Source organism: Canis aureus, chromosome 28, assembly GCF_053574225.1.
Source record: "Canis aureus isolate CA01 chromosome 28, VMU_Caureus_v.1.0, whole genome shotgun sequence".
Classification (NCBI taxonomy): Eukaryota; Metazoa; Chordata; class Mammalia; order Carnivora; family Canidae; genus Canis; species Canis aureus.
In genome coordinates this window covers 25,177,759-25,195,173 of record NC_135638.1, presented here as the reverse complement: position 1 = coordinate 25,195,173, position 17,415 = coordinate 25,177,759, and the positions used below count along the sequence as shown (strand labels likewise).

Sequence of the window (17,415 nt, the reverse complement as noted above, 5' to 3'; positions counted from 1 at the left end):
TTGTTAAAAATTTATCTTCAGGGATGCCTGTGTAGCTCAGCGGTTGAGTGTCTTCTTTCGACTCAGGGTGTGATCATGGAGTCCCAGAATCAAGTCCCACATCGGGCTCCCTACGTGGAGCCTGCTTCTCCCTCTGCCTGTGTCTCAGCCTCTCTCTCTGTCTCTCATGAATAAATAAATAAAATATTAAAAAAAATCGTCTTCAGGTCTCATCTACAAAAGTGTCTGATTTTAAGAAGTCTGAGGGTAATCCAGGAATCTGCATTTTACAAGCATTCTTAGTGGTTCAGATATAGTTGGCCTGTGGACCATACCTTGAAAAACTGTATGTGCTGTAGGTTTAGCCCAATTTAATTTAAGAAAATGGTTTTCACAAATACAGATTTATACAAGACCTTATTTCTTCTAAGTAGCATTCACAAAAAAGATCACTTTTTAACCAATGGGTTCTCCTACTGTATTTATCATGTGGTTTGGTACACTATTTAATGTGTAACCTACTACAGACAACATGAGCCATTTCTGATTGGTTCAGACACACTATTTGATTTCTCACCCCAGGCTTTTATGGTAATAGAAATAAGTGTTTGCAATTAGAATCTGCTGAAACATTGTTTAAAAGAGAATTTATAAGTAACACCTATGTTTTTTGTATTATTTTCATTGCTCTAGTAATGTTAGACAATACCCTTCATTCTTAAAGTTGGATATATATACTTATTCTGCCTTTTAAAATATTATTCAAATGTCATTTGTTCATTTTTAAAATTAATAGCATTTATTCCTTTTAGAGTCATGTTAGGCTTGTAGCAAAATTGAGTGGAAAACACAAAATATTTTCTTGTAAAATTGATTAAAAATGAAAGATAATTGTTAATTTTCCACAATTGTGTTTCTGCCCATTTTTTATTACGTTTAAAAGAAAATACTTTCCTTAGGAATACACAGTTTTATGACTGCTATAGTTCAATTGTGAAGCAGCATAGTTTTAAGCCAGCTTTGTTACATTTAATGAATTTTATTCTCATTTTTTTTAAAAGATTTTATTTATTCATGAGAGACACAGAGAGAGGCAGAGACATAGACAGAGGGAGAAGAAGCAGGCTCCTTGAGGGAAACACGATGTGGGACTCTGTGATAACGCCCTGAGCCTAAGGCAGATGCTCAATGGCTGAGCTACTCGGGTGTCCCTGTATTTTGCTCTCACTGATGAAGCTAGCTATAATTTTTCCTTTATTTATGTATGCCTGATATATACGTTGTCTGTTTTCTTAGTTTTTACTTTTGTGTCACCATGTATTTTTTACTTAGCTTGTATATTTTGTTGAATTTAGTTTTATGTTTTTAAATTGTTTTTTTATCCTAATTAGAGAATTGTAATCTTTTGAAAGGTGATACCCAAATCCATCTATTTTTATCCTAATTTTTTTTGTTTATGCTTCCTTGATAGTTATTTGTTTTCTTACTATGTGGAGTATGCTATGTTAGCTTTATCCTCTGCAGTCCTTTAGGTTTATATTGTCTTTACAATTCTGCTTGTGGTCATCTAGTGTTTTTAAAAGAAAAGATTTTCTCCTATATTTCTAATTTTAGCAAAGTCACCAGTGAAAGTAATATTTGATTTTGTACCATGCAAAATGAACAGTTTAACATCCATACATATACTCTGGTCTGGGTGTTTTGTTTTTTTAACCAGATAATTATTGCATTTTGTTGAGAGTTTTTATGGGTCCTTTTGCATTTTGATTTTCATGAGAAGTTGGAAACTGTTAGCTTCATTACTCTGTAGACTAGAAACCCTGATTTACTTCTTCTGGAGATGTAGAATATTATTGTGATCTGGAAAATTTCCTCATCATACTCTTGGTGACAAGGGATCTAGATTTTAGAGCTTTTCCAGAAAAGTTTTTGTTTTTCGTGTTGTCCTATTTCTTTTATTATTTAGACAGATGTTTACCTTAGTTCTATTTGTTTTTGTTATTTTCCTGATACTTGGCATGATGTTGCTTTACTTAAGTTTGTTGAATATTTTTGTTCTGAGAGTCTTGTTCTTTTAATAAAAGTATCTAAATCAATTTATGTTTATCATACCTGATGTTTTTGATCTTACACAATTGAGTTCTGGCTTTTTTTTTTTTTTAAATACTTTATTAAATAAAAGAAATAGCATTCCAGGTGCGCCTGGGTGGCTTACTTGGTTAGGCATATGCCTTCAGCTCAGGCTAGGGTCATGGGATCGAGCCCTGCGTCAGGCTCTCTGCTCTGTGGGGAGCCTGCTTTTCCCCCTCTCTCTGCTGCTTCCCTTGCTTGTGCACTCTCTCTCTCTCTTTCTCTCTCTGTCAAATAAAGAAATACAATCTTTTTTTTTTCCCTAACGGATATTGTTAAGAGACCCTTTATTGTCCAGAAATGAAATTTAGAGATGATATAGCTTCCCTCACACGTAATTCTAAGTGTAGGGGGTTGAACAGCCCCTCTCCCCCCAAGAAATAAAATCTTAAAAAAAAAAAAAAGGCAGTAGCATTCTGAACTTCCTAAATGGTCTTGTTAACTGTTAGGGGTGCTTGTGCACACAGGCACATATATATGTATACATATATGTGTGTATGTTTATATACATACATATGTTGGTATATGTGTGTATGTATACATGTATATTGTGTATATATATGTGTGTGTGTGTGTGTATATATATAATTTTTCTCCCCCAGCGCTTGAGACAGCCTTCTCCTGTAGTTCCTGCTCTTCAGAACAAAATAGCAAGCAAACTTCAAAGACCTCCTTCAGTTGACAGCATTATAAGTTCCTTTATTCAGGTATATGCTTTTTCTTTTGATTTGTTCATCTTAGCTAAGTTATTTTAGATTAGGGGAATTGAATGAATTTTTTTTATTCATCATATTTAGATCACATTTTTTCAGATCTGAAATATAGATGATGTTTGTATTTATTTGTTGCATCAGCTGTAATTGATAATACTTGGTACCCTTAAGTTAAATTCTTTTGACGGATTATAATTTAGCAAATGGTTCTTGTCCAGGCCCCTCAAGGAGGCGCTTTCTTTGATAATATATCAACTGGCTAGCTGTAGTTATGCTAATGAAATCCCTTATACTTTAGACTGAGCTGTTATCAAAAGAGAGCTGGGAAAATGTTCTAGAGGGATTGTTCCTTGAGTTGACTCTTGAAGAATGAGTAGCAATTTGCCATAAAGAGGAGGAAGAGGGACTTTGAGCATGTGCAAAATTGTGGAAGAAAGTGTAAGCCATGTGGCACACATGGAGAAGAATACACCGTGGTTTGGTCTGGCCTCAGTGCCTGACCAGGGTGATAAGAGAGGTAGAGGTCAGAACATAAGCAGGATGTTGTATAGAGTGCTGAGGGGTTTGATTTTATTTCCATTGATGAGTGGATACCAAAGGGGCTAATTACCAGAATAGACAAAGCAAATGTTTGAACATTGTCCTGAATCCCACCCTCTGAGGTTCTGATTAGTAGGTCTGTGGTAGATAATGAATAGGGATGCATTGTAATACTTTAAGTAGGAGAATGACACGTGTCATCAGTTGGAGAAGACAGTGTTATGGAGATGTATTTTAGAGGTCGAGTAAGACCATAAACATGGAAACGAGTTATAGTGGTTTTGCAGAAGTCCATTTGTGAGACTTTGAGGACTTAAACAAAGGCAGTGACATTAAGAACAGAGAATGGATAACAAATCCAAGATATCCTTAGGAAACACAGATAATGGCATTTACAGACTGTAGCGGGGGGTAGGCATTAGTGACGACTTTCAAGTTTCTTGTGAGATTTATATAAAGTGGGTGGTTGAAAATATAGGTTGTGGCTAAGTAAGGAACTCTGGACTGGTTTTGTAGTTTTGAGAGCCATTAACATTGTTCCTTGTCAGATGAGTACAGCCATCTAGGATGAATTTGGGGGAAGTAAAGAGGGCTGAGGATGGAACACTGGGAGTTAAATATTTAAGAAGCAGAGAAAGGAAATAGAGAAAGTGACAGAGAATGGCAATATCAGTTGCTACTGGCCAAGTAGAAGGGTGTAAAATGCCCATTGGTTGTGTCACTTGGGGTCACCTGGTGACTGGTGAGAGCTGTGTTAGCGGAGTGATAGGGTGTAGAAGCAAAGGCAGTAGCCATGTGGTGAGGAGTGAATGGGCATGAGGAAGTAGACATTGTACTGGCATCTGTTCTTGAGGGGATAGCTGAGAAGGGACAGTAGATAGTGATGAAGGAGGAGATTCTTTTTTTAAGCATAAACTGAGAAAAGAGAGTGATTGGAGGAGGTCAGAGTCAATTTACCAGATACAGAGAATAGGTGAAGGGATTGTTTTTGGATGGACCAAGGAGGACCCTTCCATTGTGATGGGAAGGAAAAATACATGTAGGTAAGTGTATAGGTAGGATAGTGGGAAGTCTGGTTTCTTTCACATATAGTTACTTCAAAAAAGAATTGTTTTCAAGCTTCTTTGTAGAGAAGGCATACTGAGTATATCTTTGTTATGATTATTAAACAGGAAAGTTCCATGTCCAGGGCACAGTCTCCTCCGGTACCTGCCAGGAGAAACCAGCTACGTGCAGAAGGTAGAGTTAACTATTAATATTCAGTCTGTAATCTAGACTACTTCTCTTTTAAGCTTTTTATTTTGAGATAATTATAAACTCACGGAATGTTACAATAGAGCACAGTGAAGTCCCTGTGTACCCTTTCCTGCAGCTTTTCTCAGTGGTAATATCTTACATAGAACACTAACCAGGAAATTGACATTTGGTATGCTGTACAGACTTCCATCCAGTCTCACAGTTTTAACACAAAGTAATTGATATGTATTTGTGTTTGTGTGTGGTTCTGTACATTTGTATTATGGATAATTTGTGTGACTACCACACAATCAAGCTGTAGAACTGTGACATCAGGAGCGCCTGTGGGGCTCAGTGGCTAAGAATCTGCCTTTGACTCAGGTCATGATCTCAGAGTCCCTGGATTGAGACCCACATCGGGTTCCCTGCTCAATGGAAAGCCTGCTTCTCCCTCGCCTTCTGCCTCTCCCTCTTGCTTGTGCTCTATCACTCTTTCTCTCACGTCAATAAAGTCTTAAAAAACAAAACAAAACAAGAACTGTGGCACTACCACAAAGGAACTCTCTTGTGCTTCCCGTTGTAGGTGTACTCTTCCCCCCCATTAAGAATAATTCTTAACTTTGGAAATTTTTGTATTTCAGAAATAGGTGTGTATATCTTACTGGTATTCATAAATATGATCTGTATATATAAAACACTAAAAATAACTTTAATAAAGATGTCTTTCTGAGCATTTTAGTTTTATAAGTCAGTTTATGTTTAATGTTTAATCTTCTCTTTTTATACCTGTCTTATTTTTTTACTTATTAATGTGAATTTGCAGAGGAGAAAAAAAATGTAATTATGGAGTTATCAGAAATGAGAAAACAGCTTCGTAGCGAAGAGCGGCGTCTGCAAGGCCGGTTGCTACACATGGACAGTGATGATGAAATTCACATAAGGCAAGTTACAACTTGTGTTTTTTGTTCTGTGTTTTGTTGTTCTTATATTCAGGAAAAGGAATTACATGCTAACCAGAATCCATTCAATCATTCTACAGTTTTGGAACAGGATTAATCAGTCTTTATTTTAAAATCACGTTTATTAGAATGGTTAGTTTGCATGCTTGAGAAAGATTTTAACAGATTGTTGGTAAAATTGTAATGACTGAAATAGCCTTTCCCTTAAAAGAAATGTAGCTTAATAATTATATCCTAGGGGAGGGACTCAATGCAACTAATCCAAAAAAAGCATATGATTTATTAAGTCTGTTTGTGTTTGTAGTAATGTGGTAGGTTTTCTTTCTCTTTTCTTCTTTCTTCTCTTTTTTGGTAAAGCAGCTTTTTCTTTAACCAATATGCTTTTAGATTCACATTCTTGAGTTTTTTTTTTTTTTAATTTTTATTTATTTATGATAGTCACACAGAGAGAGAGAGAGAGAGAGAGGCAGAGACACAGGCAGAGGGAGAAGCAGGCTCCATGCACCGGGAGCCCGACGTGGGATTCAATCCTGGGTCTCCAGGATCGCGCCCTGGGCCAAAGGCAGGCGCTAAACCGCTGCGCCACCCAGGGATCCCCATATTCTTGAGTTTTATGTAGATTAGGTTGCCTTCATAAAACATTTATCCATACCTGTTGAATCTATATTCAGTGCAAAAATATGGGATATTTAATGAATTTTATTTAACCTAATATAAAACATATAAATTGAGTGTTTTAGCTGTCCTTCCTCTGCCACTAATATATTTATATAGATGGTGGTAGTGTGAGATGTTAGAATCCGGGAGGAAGAAAGAAGTAGCACTTTCTTAAAGGAATACCAGAAATAGTAGCTCTAACCATGAAATGTGTAACAGGATTCGACTTAGTAAAAAATGAGTTCCGAGGGGGCACGTCATTCTTCCAGCTCTATCTTAGAATGGACAGTTTGTTTCACCACAGAAATCAGTGAATGAAGATAATTGACTGATTTCAGTCCATATGTGCGCAAGGCAAATAGGTGCAGATGTTGCTTTGTAAGCTAATCTAAGTGGTAGGGAAGTGCATGCTGGGAAAGAGATAGTTGAAACGACTAAAAAATTATGAAATCGGTCTCTTACTTTCCCATCTTAGTCTTCAACAAAATCAGGCATAGAAATTTAGTCCTGGGGTGGGGAATGATATAGGAATGGAAAACTTCAGAGTTAGAATAATTATAAACAATTATATTTTAAAGTTATCTTTTACATTTTCATTCAACAATCTGTTTTCTAAAATACTTTCTAGCAAAATAACTCACTATCAGACATTTATGATCATTTTTGCCAAGATGACTCAAATTTTTTAAAATAGTGTTCTTCAAATTGCAGTTGCAGTCTTTTTGTAGGTTGTAAAGTCAATATAGTGTGTAACTACCACACTTTTTTAAAGAGGGTTTATTTTAAAAAACGTGATTTATTTTGGCATAGTTTTAAAGAAAAGTTGCAAACATAGTACAGAGTTTCCATATGCCTCCTCACTCCGTTTTCTCAATTATTAACATCTTGTGTTACTAGAGTATGACTATCACTAAAAGCTGATACTTGGAACATTACTACTAAGTTCCATACTTTTCGGATTTCTGAAGTTTTTCTTTTAATGCTCTCTTACTTGTCCAGAATCTATACAATATAGGGTACCACATTGCATTTAATTGTCATGTATCCTGGTCTCCTCTGGTCTGGGACAGTTTCTTAGTCTCTCCTTATCTTCATGCCTGTGACAGTCTAGAGGGGGGGTATTGGCTGGCTAGAATGTCCCCCAGTCTGCATTTGTCTGAAGTTTACTCATGATTAGACTGGTGCTAAGGGTTTTTGGAAAAAAATAGCACAAAGTGGATGGCCTTCTCATCACATCATCATATCGTGGGGATACCTGGCATCTACGGGACATTCCTGGGGATGGGAACCTTCATCATGTGGTTAAAGTAGAATTTTGTCAGGTTTCTCTGCTCCAGGACACAAATCAATAAATTTGGCACACTCACAAGAAGGGGTAGGAGGTGAGATTAAGCTGCATCTTCGGTGGGGAGGTTGGTTATCTATGCATATTATTTAGAATTTTTTCATAAGAAAGATTTGTCCCTTCTTGGGATGCCTGGGTAGCTCAGTTGGTGGAGCGTCCGACTTGATTTCAGCTCAGGTCATGCTCTGAGCTCATGGGGAGTCTGCCTCTCTCTTTCTCCTTCAGCCCCTCCTCCTGCTCGCCCACTCGCACTCAATCTCTTTCTCTATTTAAAATAAATAAATCGTTAAAAAAAAATTTGTCCCTTCTCTTCCCTTTATTTATTTAATCATTTATTTATCTCTCTTGTGTTTTGTGTATATTTATTTTGTACTTTGGAATATAATCCATTGTCCATTTTGGGCACTTCTGTATTTTCTAGTATTACAAGAGATACTCCAGGATCTTCTTGTATTTCCCCTACCACCTCCCTGACATCAGTCATTTCTCCAGGAAGCCATGGTTCTTCTTGGAGAATGATATTTAGAAACAAGGTCTGGATGTTAGATGTGCTTGCTGCTATTGGATGTCTTTGCCTCTGGGCTCTGTTAGTTTACAGAGCTAGATAATTTAATATATGTATGTGTACTACATCATAAACATATCTGTCTTTGTTCCTGGTCTATCAATTTGTATGTTTATTAACTTTATACTGATATTTAAGACTCTGGTCTAGTATATGGTAAGATTTTAATATAGCAGCTTAACCTCCAAGCATGTTCTGCTAAGTAAACACAGTGAGAAAATTTCGAGAATACAGAATGGCTAGATAATGAAATGTTAACCCAAGGTGGTAATTTTCAGTGAATAATTCTGTTTTACTTATCAACTACTTCTAAGTAATTGAGAGGTCAGTATTGTTTTTATTTTATGATCTTATAAATGTCTAGTTAACTATTGCAGCTTTGCATATTCAGACATGCATATTTACTTCAGTATAGTGGATTATTGACATGTATTTTCATTGCTTCATTCATAAATTGAACACTGTACTCTTTTGGCAAACCAATATAAGACAGACCAGGCAGCTTTTTAGTTTTCTTATTTGCAAATGATAACCATGAGATTTTAGTAAAGAAAAAATATACATATGTGTTTGAAAGTACCTTGTAAATTCTACATGCTAACTTAAGTTAGAGAATATATGTTAGAATTGCCATCATTTAGCAAGAATTGGTTAAATACATGTACTTTGGTATAATTTTTAATATGTATTATAATCAGAGATATCTCAGTTGATTCTTCATTCCAATTTTATAAATTGTTTCACAGAAAGAATCTTATTCATTAATTAAGCTCACATTATTGAACTCTTATTTGTGTTAGACACAAAACAAGCATTAGTCATCTCATATCCAAGAAAGATCTGATAATCTAATTCTTAGCAGCCTATTTCACTTTTAGCAGTAATGGGAACTAGGCAGGAGTCCAGTTTAATGGCCTCCTAGAAGGCTTTGGTATTTGTTTTGCAATGTAATGAATCTTTGTTGCAGTTCCTATCATCCTAGGTGGTTCTCTATTTAGAGGTCTGTGTCAGCCTTGACAAGAGGGCCATTTTTGTGACTCTTTATTCTCCCCTGAAAAGAGACTCCAGGAGAGAGGTGGTATTTATTGCCTTTTGGGATCCAAGCTACTCCATCTAGGTACTTAGGGAAGATTTAGTGAACAAAGAAATGAAAGGAGTTGGGCCAAGTCTCTGACAGCTATATCTTAAAGCTTCATTTATAGAAGAAATAGAGGGGGCCCTCTCTAGTGCTGTGGAAGCACAGAGATAGGTCTTTCTTTGTAGTGCTAGAGACACTGTCTCCCATCCCTTTCCTCTTATAGTCACTCCCCCAAAGCCTTAACAGAAAACTCGCTTACTAAGCCACCTGCCTAGTAGGTTAACTTTCTAGGTACGAGAGGAATAGAGTATAAAATTAACCAATTAGGTATTGAGTTCCCTGAAAGCCCATTGTAAAATTAGTGTTGGAGACTGTGGCTCATACCCATTGTATTGGGTGTGTACATTTTTCTCTGTATAATTTTTATTTTAGGCTGAGGGGAAGACTACACTTACTGATTACCTAACAGAAGTCAGGTACAGTGCTGGGTACTTTACAGTATATAACTTCACTTAAGTAGAAGGACTAGACATCATCTGCATCATATAGATGATGAAATCGAGGTCAAACTTGCCAGTAAATAGCAGAGCTGGTCTTTATAATCTTTGAGGTCAGAAAAACCAATATTTAATCTCTCTACTATGTGAACATTTTAAGGTAAAGCTAACTCATTATATTCTTCTAATAGGATACTTTGCATCGGAAGATCATGAAAGATTACAGTGAATTTTACCATATTTTTTAATATAAGAGGTTGTAATAACAGATGTTAAAGTTCTGTAATATACTGTGATGTAAGATGCCAGATTTCTTGCTCAGGGAGTTAAATGTGAACTCTGATTCTCTTCCTATTAAAATGCATATCCAAAATTTGTCATCTACCTGTAGGAAAAGAGAAAGGAATCCCATGGATATATTTGACATGGCTAGGCATCGGCTGCAAGCTCCTGTCAGAAGACAGTCACCTAAGGGCTTAGATGCTACTACTTTTCAGAATATTCATGACTTCAATGAGCTGAAAGATAGAGGTGAGTAGAATGCTACTCTTTTAGATACAACCTGTGTTCTGCCCTTATTCAAGTATTTATTTGTATCCTTTTTTAAAAGTAAAGTTTCATTTAGAATACCTATTTTAAATGATGAGTAAAATTTCTATCTATATGCTTGAGTTTTCAGCTTACCAGTCTGGTAGATGAAGCTTTAGTGGGTCTAGCTCTTTTCTTTTGGAGAGTGTACAGCTGTTACAGCCTCTTGGGAGTGGATTAGAGGAGTTAGAATAATGAGATGAGTGGCCTTTGTCATTAATGGATGGGGGACAGGGCAAGACGAGCTTAGGAAGGAGCCTGAGGAGGAACAGCCACAGTGACTGGAGAATGTGGTATCTTGAGAGCTGAGGGAAGAGATTGTGTTAGGGAGAAAGGATCATGTAAGATGAATATTGCAAAGTGTCAGCTGGATGAGAGGTCATTGGTGACCTCACTTAGATCTCTTCTGGTGAAATTAGGGCTTCAGAAGCCAATTAACTTTGGAATGAGGATTGACTAGGAGGCAGAGTGTTGGAGGCAGTAAAGCATAAGACAAGCCCTGGAGGAAGCTTGGCTGAGAAGGGGAGGAGTGAAGGGTCTAGAGCTGGGGGATCTTATTAGGATGGCTAATGTGGGGTAGGGTACAGTAGAGAGAGGGAGTGATGAGAGCAGGGTCCCTGAGTAGGCAGGAACAAATGGAGGATTTCTGAAGGAAGAGAGTAGATTTGATGTAGCACTTAGAAGGAGGAGAGAAAGCTTAGTAGAGAAATAGGATTGCCAGGGATATACAGGGGCCTGGGAGACCGAAAATGAGTAGAGGAACAAAAAATGTGTATTACATGTGATTATTCTTTTGTACCTTTAATAGAACAAGTGTTGGAGTTGAGGTGACAAGTTGCTGGATATGTGGTCATATGACCTATACTGGATGAACCAGATTTTGCTTTTTCTTCTTTTTGTTTTTAAAAGTAGTATCTATTACAGAAAGTTTTGAAAACACAGATAAGATAGAAAAATCTCCTTACTCAAACCACCTAAATATAAACACCATTCATATTTCTAATCTTCTTTCTGAGCCTAATTAAAACAAAAACAAGATATAACCATTACTTTTCTCTTTTGTTTTTCATTTAGATTTATAAATGTCACCAATTACATTTACTGTTGTTTTTTAACGCTATCATTTATTGATAATTTACTATATGCCAGGCGTTGTATTAACCCAGTGGGTCTCAGAGTTTGGTCATGGGACCTGTGCAATTAAAACTGTTTTTATTGGGGTGCCTGGGTGGTTCAGTTGGTTAAGCATCTATCTTGGGTTTGGGTCATGATCCCAGGGTCCTGGGATGGAGCCCCATGTTGGGCTCTCTGCTCGGTGAGGAGCCTGCTTCTCCCTCCCTCTGCCTGCTGTTCCCCCTGCTTGTGCATTCTCCCTCTCTGTGAAATCAGTAAAATCTAAAAAAAAAAAAAAAAAAAAAAGAACCCTGTTTTTATTATAAACTAAGACATTATTTGTCTTTTTCATGTTTATTCTCACACATGTGTACAGGTTTTCTGGAGGTTACACAACATGTGACAACTTCATTGCTCTAACGCTCATAACACATTTATGTATTCTTGCATTTTAAAAATTTCTTAGTTTTAATTTCTTTTTTTTTTTTTTTAGTTTTAATTTCTAATAAGGCTTGTGAGTGTGAGAGAGAGACATAGATAAAAGCTTCTTGGGGTCCTCAAAGAGTATAAAGAGATTGTGAGAACAAAAAAAGTTTTACACCATAAAATTGAGCCATTCATTTCCTTGTATTATTTCCACATTAAGTCCTTGTTCATTATGTGATTCAGTTGTTGATATCTCTTCTTTTTACAGAGAGGAAACTGAGTCTGGAAATAGCCAAGTCAGGGTCCATTCAATCCAAGTTCATGTGTCCAGAATATCTTCTGTTAACTTTGCTCTTAGCCATTTTCTAATTCTTAGATATTCAACATGGTTCTCATGTTTTTGTTATATTACACTATTACTTTATTTTAATAATTTTTATAATTTCTGATCATAAAGCTTTTTACATATTTAGAGTCATTTCTTTCTTTCTTTATTATTTTTTTTAGGATTCTTTCTTTATATTCCAGCAGTATAATTAGTAGAACAAAGGGAATAATTTCAAGGCTTTTTAAATGTATGAACTATATTTTTATTCTTAAGATTTAAAAATAAAGGTTTAACGTTTTCATTCTGATAACTTGATATTCTTGAACTTGTGGCATAAATGAATTCTTAGATTGTTTCTTCCAACAATGATACCTCTCCTAAAGTTCCAGCCAGTCTGCATTTATTTTGCTTTTTGCATGATATTTGCAAAGGCTAAAGTATTAATTGGCCAATAACATTATATTTTGATTTTTTCAGTATATTCTGAGATTGGCTGTGATTACAGCGCCTAATGGCTGCCTGAGTTGTAGCCATGTCACTAACTGCTTGGCTATCCCTGTACATAGTTGCCCAGCTGTGTGCTCTGGGAGCATCTTGGGGAGTGGGAAGGTGTGGACAGAGAATGCATAGTAAGCTACTGCTTGTTCTGGGGCGAGGGGAGGTTTCCTTTTAATGTTGATAAGTTTGTGAAAGGGCAATTGTTTAAAGAATATTAATTTCCTGTTTTTGAGTTTTAATGATAATTTTAATACCTTTTGACTTTGATAGTTTATTATTTTAATTGTTCCTTGATTTTGAAATTAGGTTACTCATAGGTTACTTGCAGTGAAGTTCTATAAAATATCGTTTGGAAACAAAGATTGAACTTGGCAATATATGTTTTGTACTAGATTCAGAAACACGAGTTGATCTGAAATTCATGTACCCGGATCCTCCAAGAGATCACCACACCTTGGAGATTCAGCAGCAAGCCCTACTAAGAGAGCAGCAGAAGAAACTGAATAAAATAAAGATGCAGGAAGGTGCTGAAGGTAAGAAATAATCATTCCTATCTCAAATAGTATCAGTGGGGTTTTTTTGTTGTTGGCTTTTTTTCCTCTCTGGTATTGATACAGTCCCAGGCAACTTCCCTCCACTGGCAGCTCCATGCTCACATGGCCTTTTGGGCCCAGCCATTCACTATAGCGAGGAGGATGAAGTACCTCAGATAGGCCAGATGACATCTGCAGCAGGAAGAAGGAGCTCAGGAAGGAGTGCTGGGCAAACACACCAGTGCCCTATGGGGCATTTCTTTGCCCTATGTGTCTGACAGGTTTTGATAGGACATAAAATCTGTTCAGTGAGACTGGGCTATGAATATGTTTTTGAATAACCAGCCAATCAGCAGATACTTACTGAGTGCCTACAGTGAACACAAGTACTGACCCATATCTGGGGGATGTGGTGGTGAAATATGCTACTGCTGTCAAGGAGCAAGTTAGATGTTGGATAAGTTAGATGCCAAATAAGCATAAGTGTGCTGAGTGCTGCAAAGGAGAGATCTGGGGTCCCTTGGGAGTGTGGAAGTTTGGGTGGGGGAGCACCTGGTGGCAGAGTGGAGGTAGCATCTGTGGGCTCTTTTGGCTCAGTGTCCTACACGACCCTCCCACATATTTCACCAGCTTTGCCAGCCTGCAGGCCACAGAGGGCGGCCATGGAAAAGGAGTCCTAAAATCACAACAACCCAGTAATAAAAATGAGAAGACATTCTCATTCTTAGGCCTGCAGAATCTGAAGAACCTTTTTTGACCATAAGACAGTACACAGGAGTAAGTTGTGTACCGTTTTAGGCCAGGTCAGGACTTTGGTAAAGACTGATGTAGGGAAAGTCCTTCATCGTATACCGAGTTTCTCACAGTGGTCTCCTAGGTCACTGTCTGACAGCATAGTATCATTAGGTGGTCGCCGGCGGGACACCGGGGGCATCTTAGCACCGAAGGTATCCATCTTCCACAGCAGCCACCTGCCCACTGCCATTAAACTCTGTGATGGTTGAACTCATAAGAATATGGTTTAACTATAAAAAGTCACAAACAGGGCAGCCCAGGTGGCTCAGTGGTTTAGCGCTGCCTTTAGCCTGGGGCGTGATCCTGGAGACCCGGGACCGAGTCCCACGTCCGGCTCCCTGCATGGAGCCTGCTTCTCCCTCTGCCTGTGTCTCTGCCTCTCTGTCTCTCTGTCTCTCTCTCTCTCTTTCTCTCTTTCTCTCTTTCTGTCTCTCTCTCTCTCTCTGTGTCTCTCATGAATAAATAAATAAAATCTTAAAAAATCACAAACATTGTATAAAATATTCTAAGAAGGAATACAGGCTATCTCATTCATTGGTAGCCTATTCATTCTCAAAAGCAGTCTCTGAAGGACAAAATGTACTATTCAGGGGAACACACAGGAACACTGGTCAAATCCAATACGGGCCTTTGGGATATCTGATCCAGAGTCTTTGTGGAACCCAGTGCCTGGGGCTGAACTAGTTCCATGTGAGGGGCTCGTGTGTAACTCCACTCAAGCAACTTTCTACCTAGATTGTGGAAATATGAGAGAAGATGGTGAAGTCCTACATTATCTTCTTTATCTATAGGCATCAGTTTTAAGTTCACAATGATTCTACTCATTCTGTTCATTAATGTGAATTGAAGAAAATTTTATTCAACTAGAATGGATGCTGAGTTATATTTGTTAATAAGTAATATCTTAACATTCTAAAATGTGATAGTTGAAAAAGAATTTACGGTAGAGAGCTGGTCACAAAAGATATTCTAAAAATTTTTATTTTTAAAGTTTTGTTTTTCTCCCCCATCAATGACAGTTGACTTGGATGCCATCCCAAGTGCTAAAGTACGGGACCACAGAATGGTAAGAAGCCAGTTATAGTTTTTCAAGCTAATGTTTGGGGGATAAAATATTTAGGAATATGGTAAGTAAGTAAACCACTTTTGAATATTGAATTAAGAAAAAAATCTTGTCTCATCTGTGTAGTGCATAGGTAGGGATATATTAATAGAATATGCAGAGAGAAAGCATATTGTCATATGAAGTATATTGTGATTGTAAGACATTAGAGCTAGGCTGTTCACGTTGGTCTGTTTTTAGCTGTGTGGCTTCAGGCAAGATATTTATTCTTTCTGTGCCTTAGCTTCCTGATCTGTAAAATGGGATAATATTACTTACCTCTGAGAGTGGCTGTAAGAATTAAATTATTATTTGCAAGGCACCGAAGGATAGGCCTAGCAAGTAATTTCTCTATAAGTGTTTATTACATAAATAAAAAATAGCTCAGGTTGTTGCTGGGATTAAGTGAAATAATATATTAGCATGGGGCCTGGCCCATGAGTGCAGTGTGTTTGCTGTCAACATCATTAGTGGCAGCGGAAGGAGGAGTTAATAATGTTAACCAGTGGTGAGGCCTGTTAAGAAAGTAAGCAAGGTAAGGGCATCACTCTTATCCTGAGGAGGTGACATCCGTGCAAAGACTGAATGAAGGGAAGGGATGAGCTGCTTTCATACAACATATCTGTATTAAATACTTACTGTGGGCCAGGTATGATGCTAAGGTGCTGGGGGTACTGGCGTGAGCAAAAGGGACAAAAATCTCTGCCCTCAGAGAGCTTGCTTTCTGGTGAGAGGGAGAGACAATAAACAAATAAAATGTTATGTTAAGTTGTGGGGTTCTGGAGAAAATGATAGCCTGGAAAAGGGGGTACAGGGTATCCTTGGGTGACAGGATTTATAATGTGAAATAAAATGGGGATGAAGGGCCTCACAGAGTTAAGTAACATTTAAGCAAGGGCATCAGGGAGGTGGCCATGTGAATTCCCTGAGGACACATCTGGAGGAAGAGGTTTCTAGGCAGTAGCCCTGGGCAGGAATAGGCTTGGTGCACACAGGGAGCAGTAAACAGGCTGGGGAGGCTGGAGAGCCATGAGTAGGGGGTGGGAGCAGATGGGGTAGAGGGGTGACGGGCTGACTATGGAACCTCTGAGCCTATCACAGGATTTTGCTTTTTACACTGAATGTGTTGAGAAGCTTCTAGAATTTTGAAGCAGAATAGTGGCAAGGCTACTGCTATAGTCTAGTCAAGACATAAGGTGATTTAGCCCCAGGTGGGAGCAGTGGAAGTGCTCAGAGTGGTTAGATTCATTTTGAAAGGAGACCGGATAGAATTTTGACATTGACTGTGAAGTATGAGAAGTCAAAGGTGGACTTCAAGCCTTTGGGTTGGGATTTGCAGTTTATAGCAGTGGCAAAGCAGGAGAAACAGATTTGCGAGTGGATAAGATTAGGAAGTTGATTTTAAATATGGTAAGTTTTGGGGCACTTGGGTGGCTCAGTGGTTGGGCGTCTGCTTTGGCTTGGGTCGTGATCTCGGCATCCTGGGATCGAGTCCTGCATCAGGTTCCCTGCGGGGAGCCTGCTTCTCCCTCTGCCTGTGTCTGCCTCTCTGTGTGTGTCTCATGAAAGTCAAACCTTTTTTTTTTTTTTAAGATTTATTTATTTATTCATAGACACACACAGAGAGAGAGAGACAGAGACACAGAGGGAGAAGCAGGCTCCGTCCGTGCAGGCAGCCCGATGTGGGACCCGATCCCGGGTCTCCAGGATCACACCCCAGGCTGCAGGCAGTGCCAAACCGCTGTGCCACCAGGGCTGCCCAATAAATAAAACCTTAAAAAAAACAAAGTAACATGGTAAGTTTTGAAATGCCTTTTAGACAAACAATTGGACTGGCAAGTAGCAGACAGATAAGAGTTCAGGAGAAAAGTTGACACTGGAAATAAATTTAATTTTCCAGTTAAAATGACAAACAGCATTACAGCATTTTCAGATTATAAAGGTAAGGCTTGGCTTAGCTGTTTTAGTAGCCCAGGGTAACCAGTTGATAGCTCTTGGTACTTCAGTTTGAACTGAATATGACATTGCTAACAGCTACCATTTACAGAGAGACCACTCTGTGCCAGATTCTTGACATTTCTCTGAAGTTCACCATAAGGCATCCTTATCCCTATTTGACATAAGAGGAAACGGCTAGCCCCTGGTCACATAGTCAATAAGCTGCAAAGCCTAGATCTGAAACTAGGCTAGTCTTGAGAGCTCCTCCTCGTCCCCATACCACACCTATTCCTGAAGGCTCTGTAGGTCATGGGTTTCTCTGTATATGGCAGCCACATTTCTCAGGGAAAAGATACTGAAATGTAACAGCTGGGATTTTGGTTCAAATCCTGGAT

The 17,415-nt window shown here is 38.1% G+C and overlaps 1 protein-coding gene across 30 annotated transcripts in view; it reads left to right on the top strand.

Moving 5' to 3' along the window:
- Positions 1–17,415, top strand: part of CSPP1 (centrosome and spindle pole associated protein 1) — a 183,702-nt gene that overhangs the window by 107,003 nt on the left and 59,284 nt on the right. For 29 of the 30 annotated variants that reach the window (XR_013367216.1, XR_013367218.1, XR_013367219.1 and 26 more), the window contains 6 exons: positions 2,712–2,816; positions 4,535–4,601; positions 5,422–5,539; positions 10,091–10,230; positions 13,045–13,185; positions 15,000–15,046. Coding sequence is in view for 22 of the 30 variants with exons in the window: in XM_077876701.1 (XP_077732827.1) it covers positions 2,712–2,816; positions 4,535–4,601; positions 5,422–5,539; positions 10,091–10,230; positions 13,045–13,185; positions 15,000–15,046 (618 nt within the window). In the remaining 8 variants the exon portion in view is untranslated. The remainder of the gene's footprint in view (positions 1–2,711; positions 2,817–4,534; positions 4,602–5,421; positions 5,540–10,090; positions 10,231–13,044; positions 13,186–14,999; positions 15,047–17,415) is intronic. The other variant, XM_077876691.1, reaches the window with a different exon arrangement.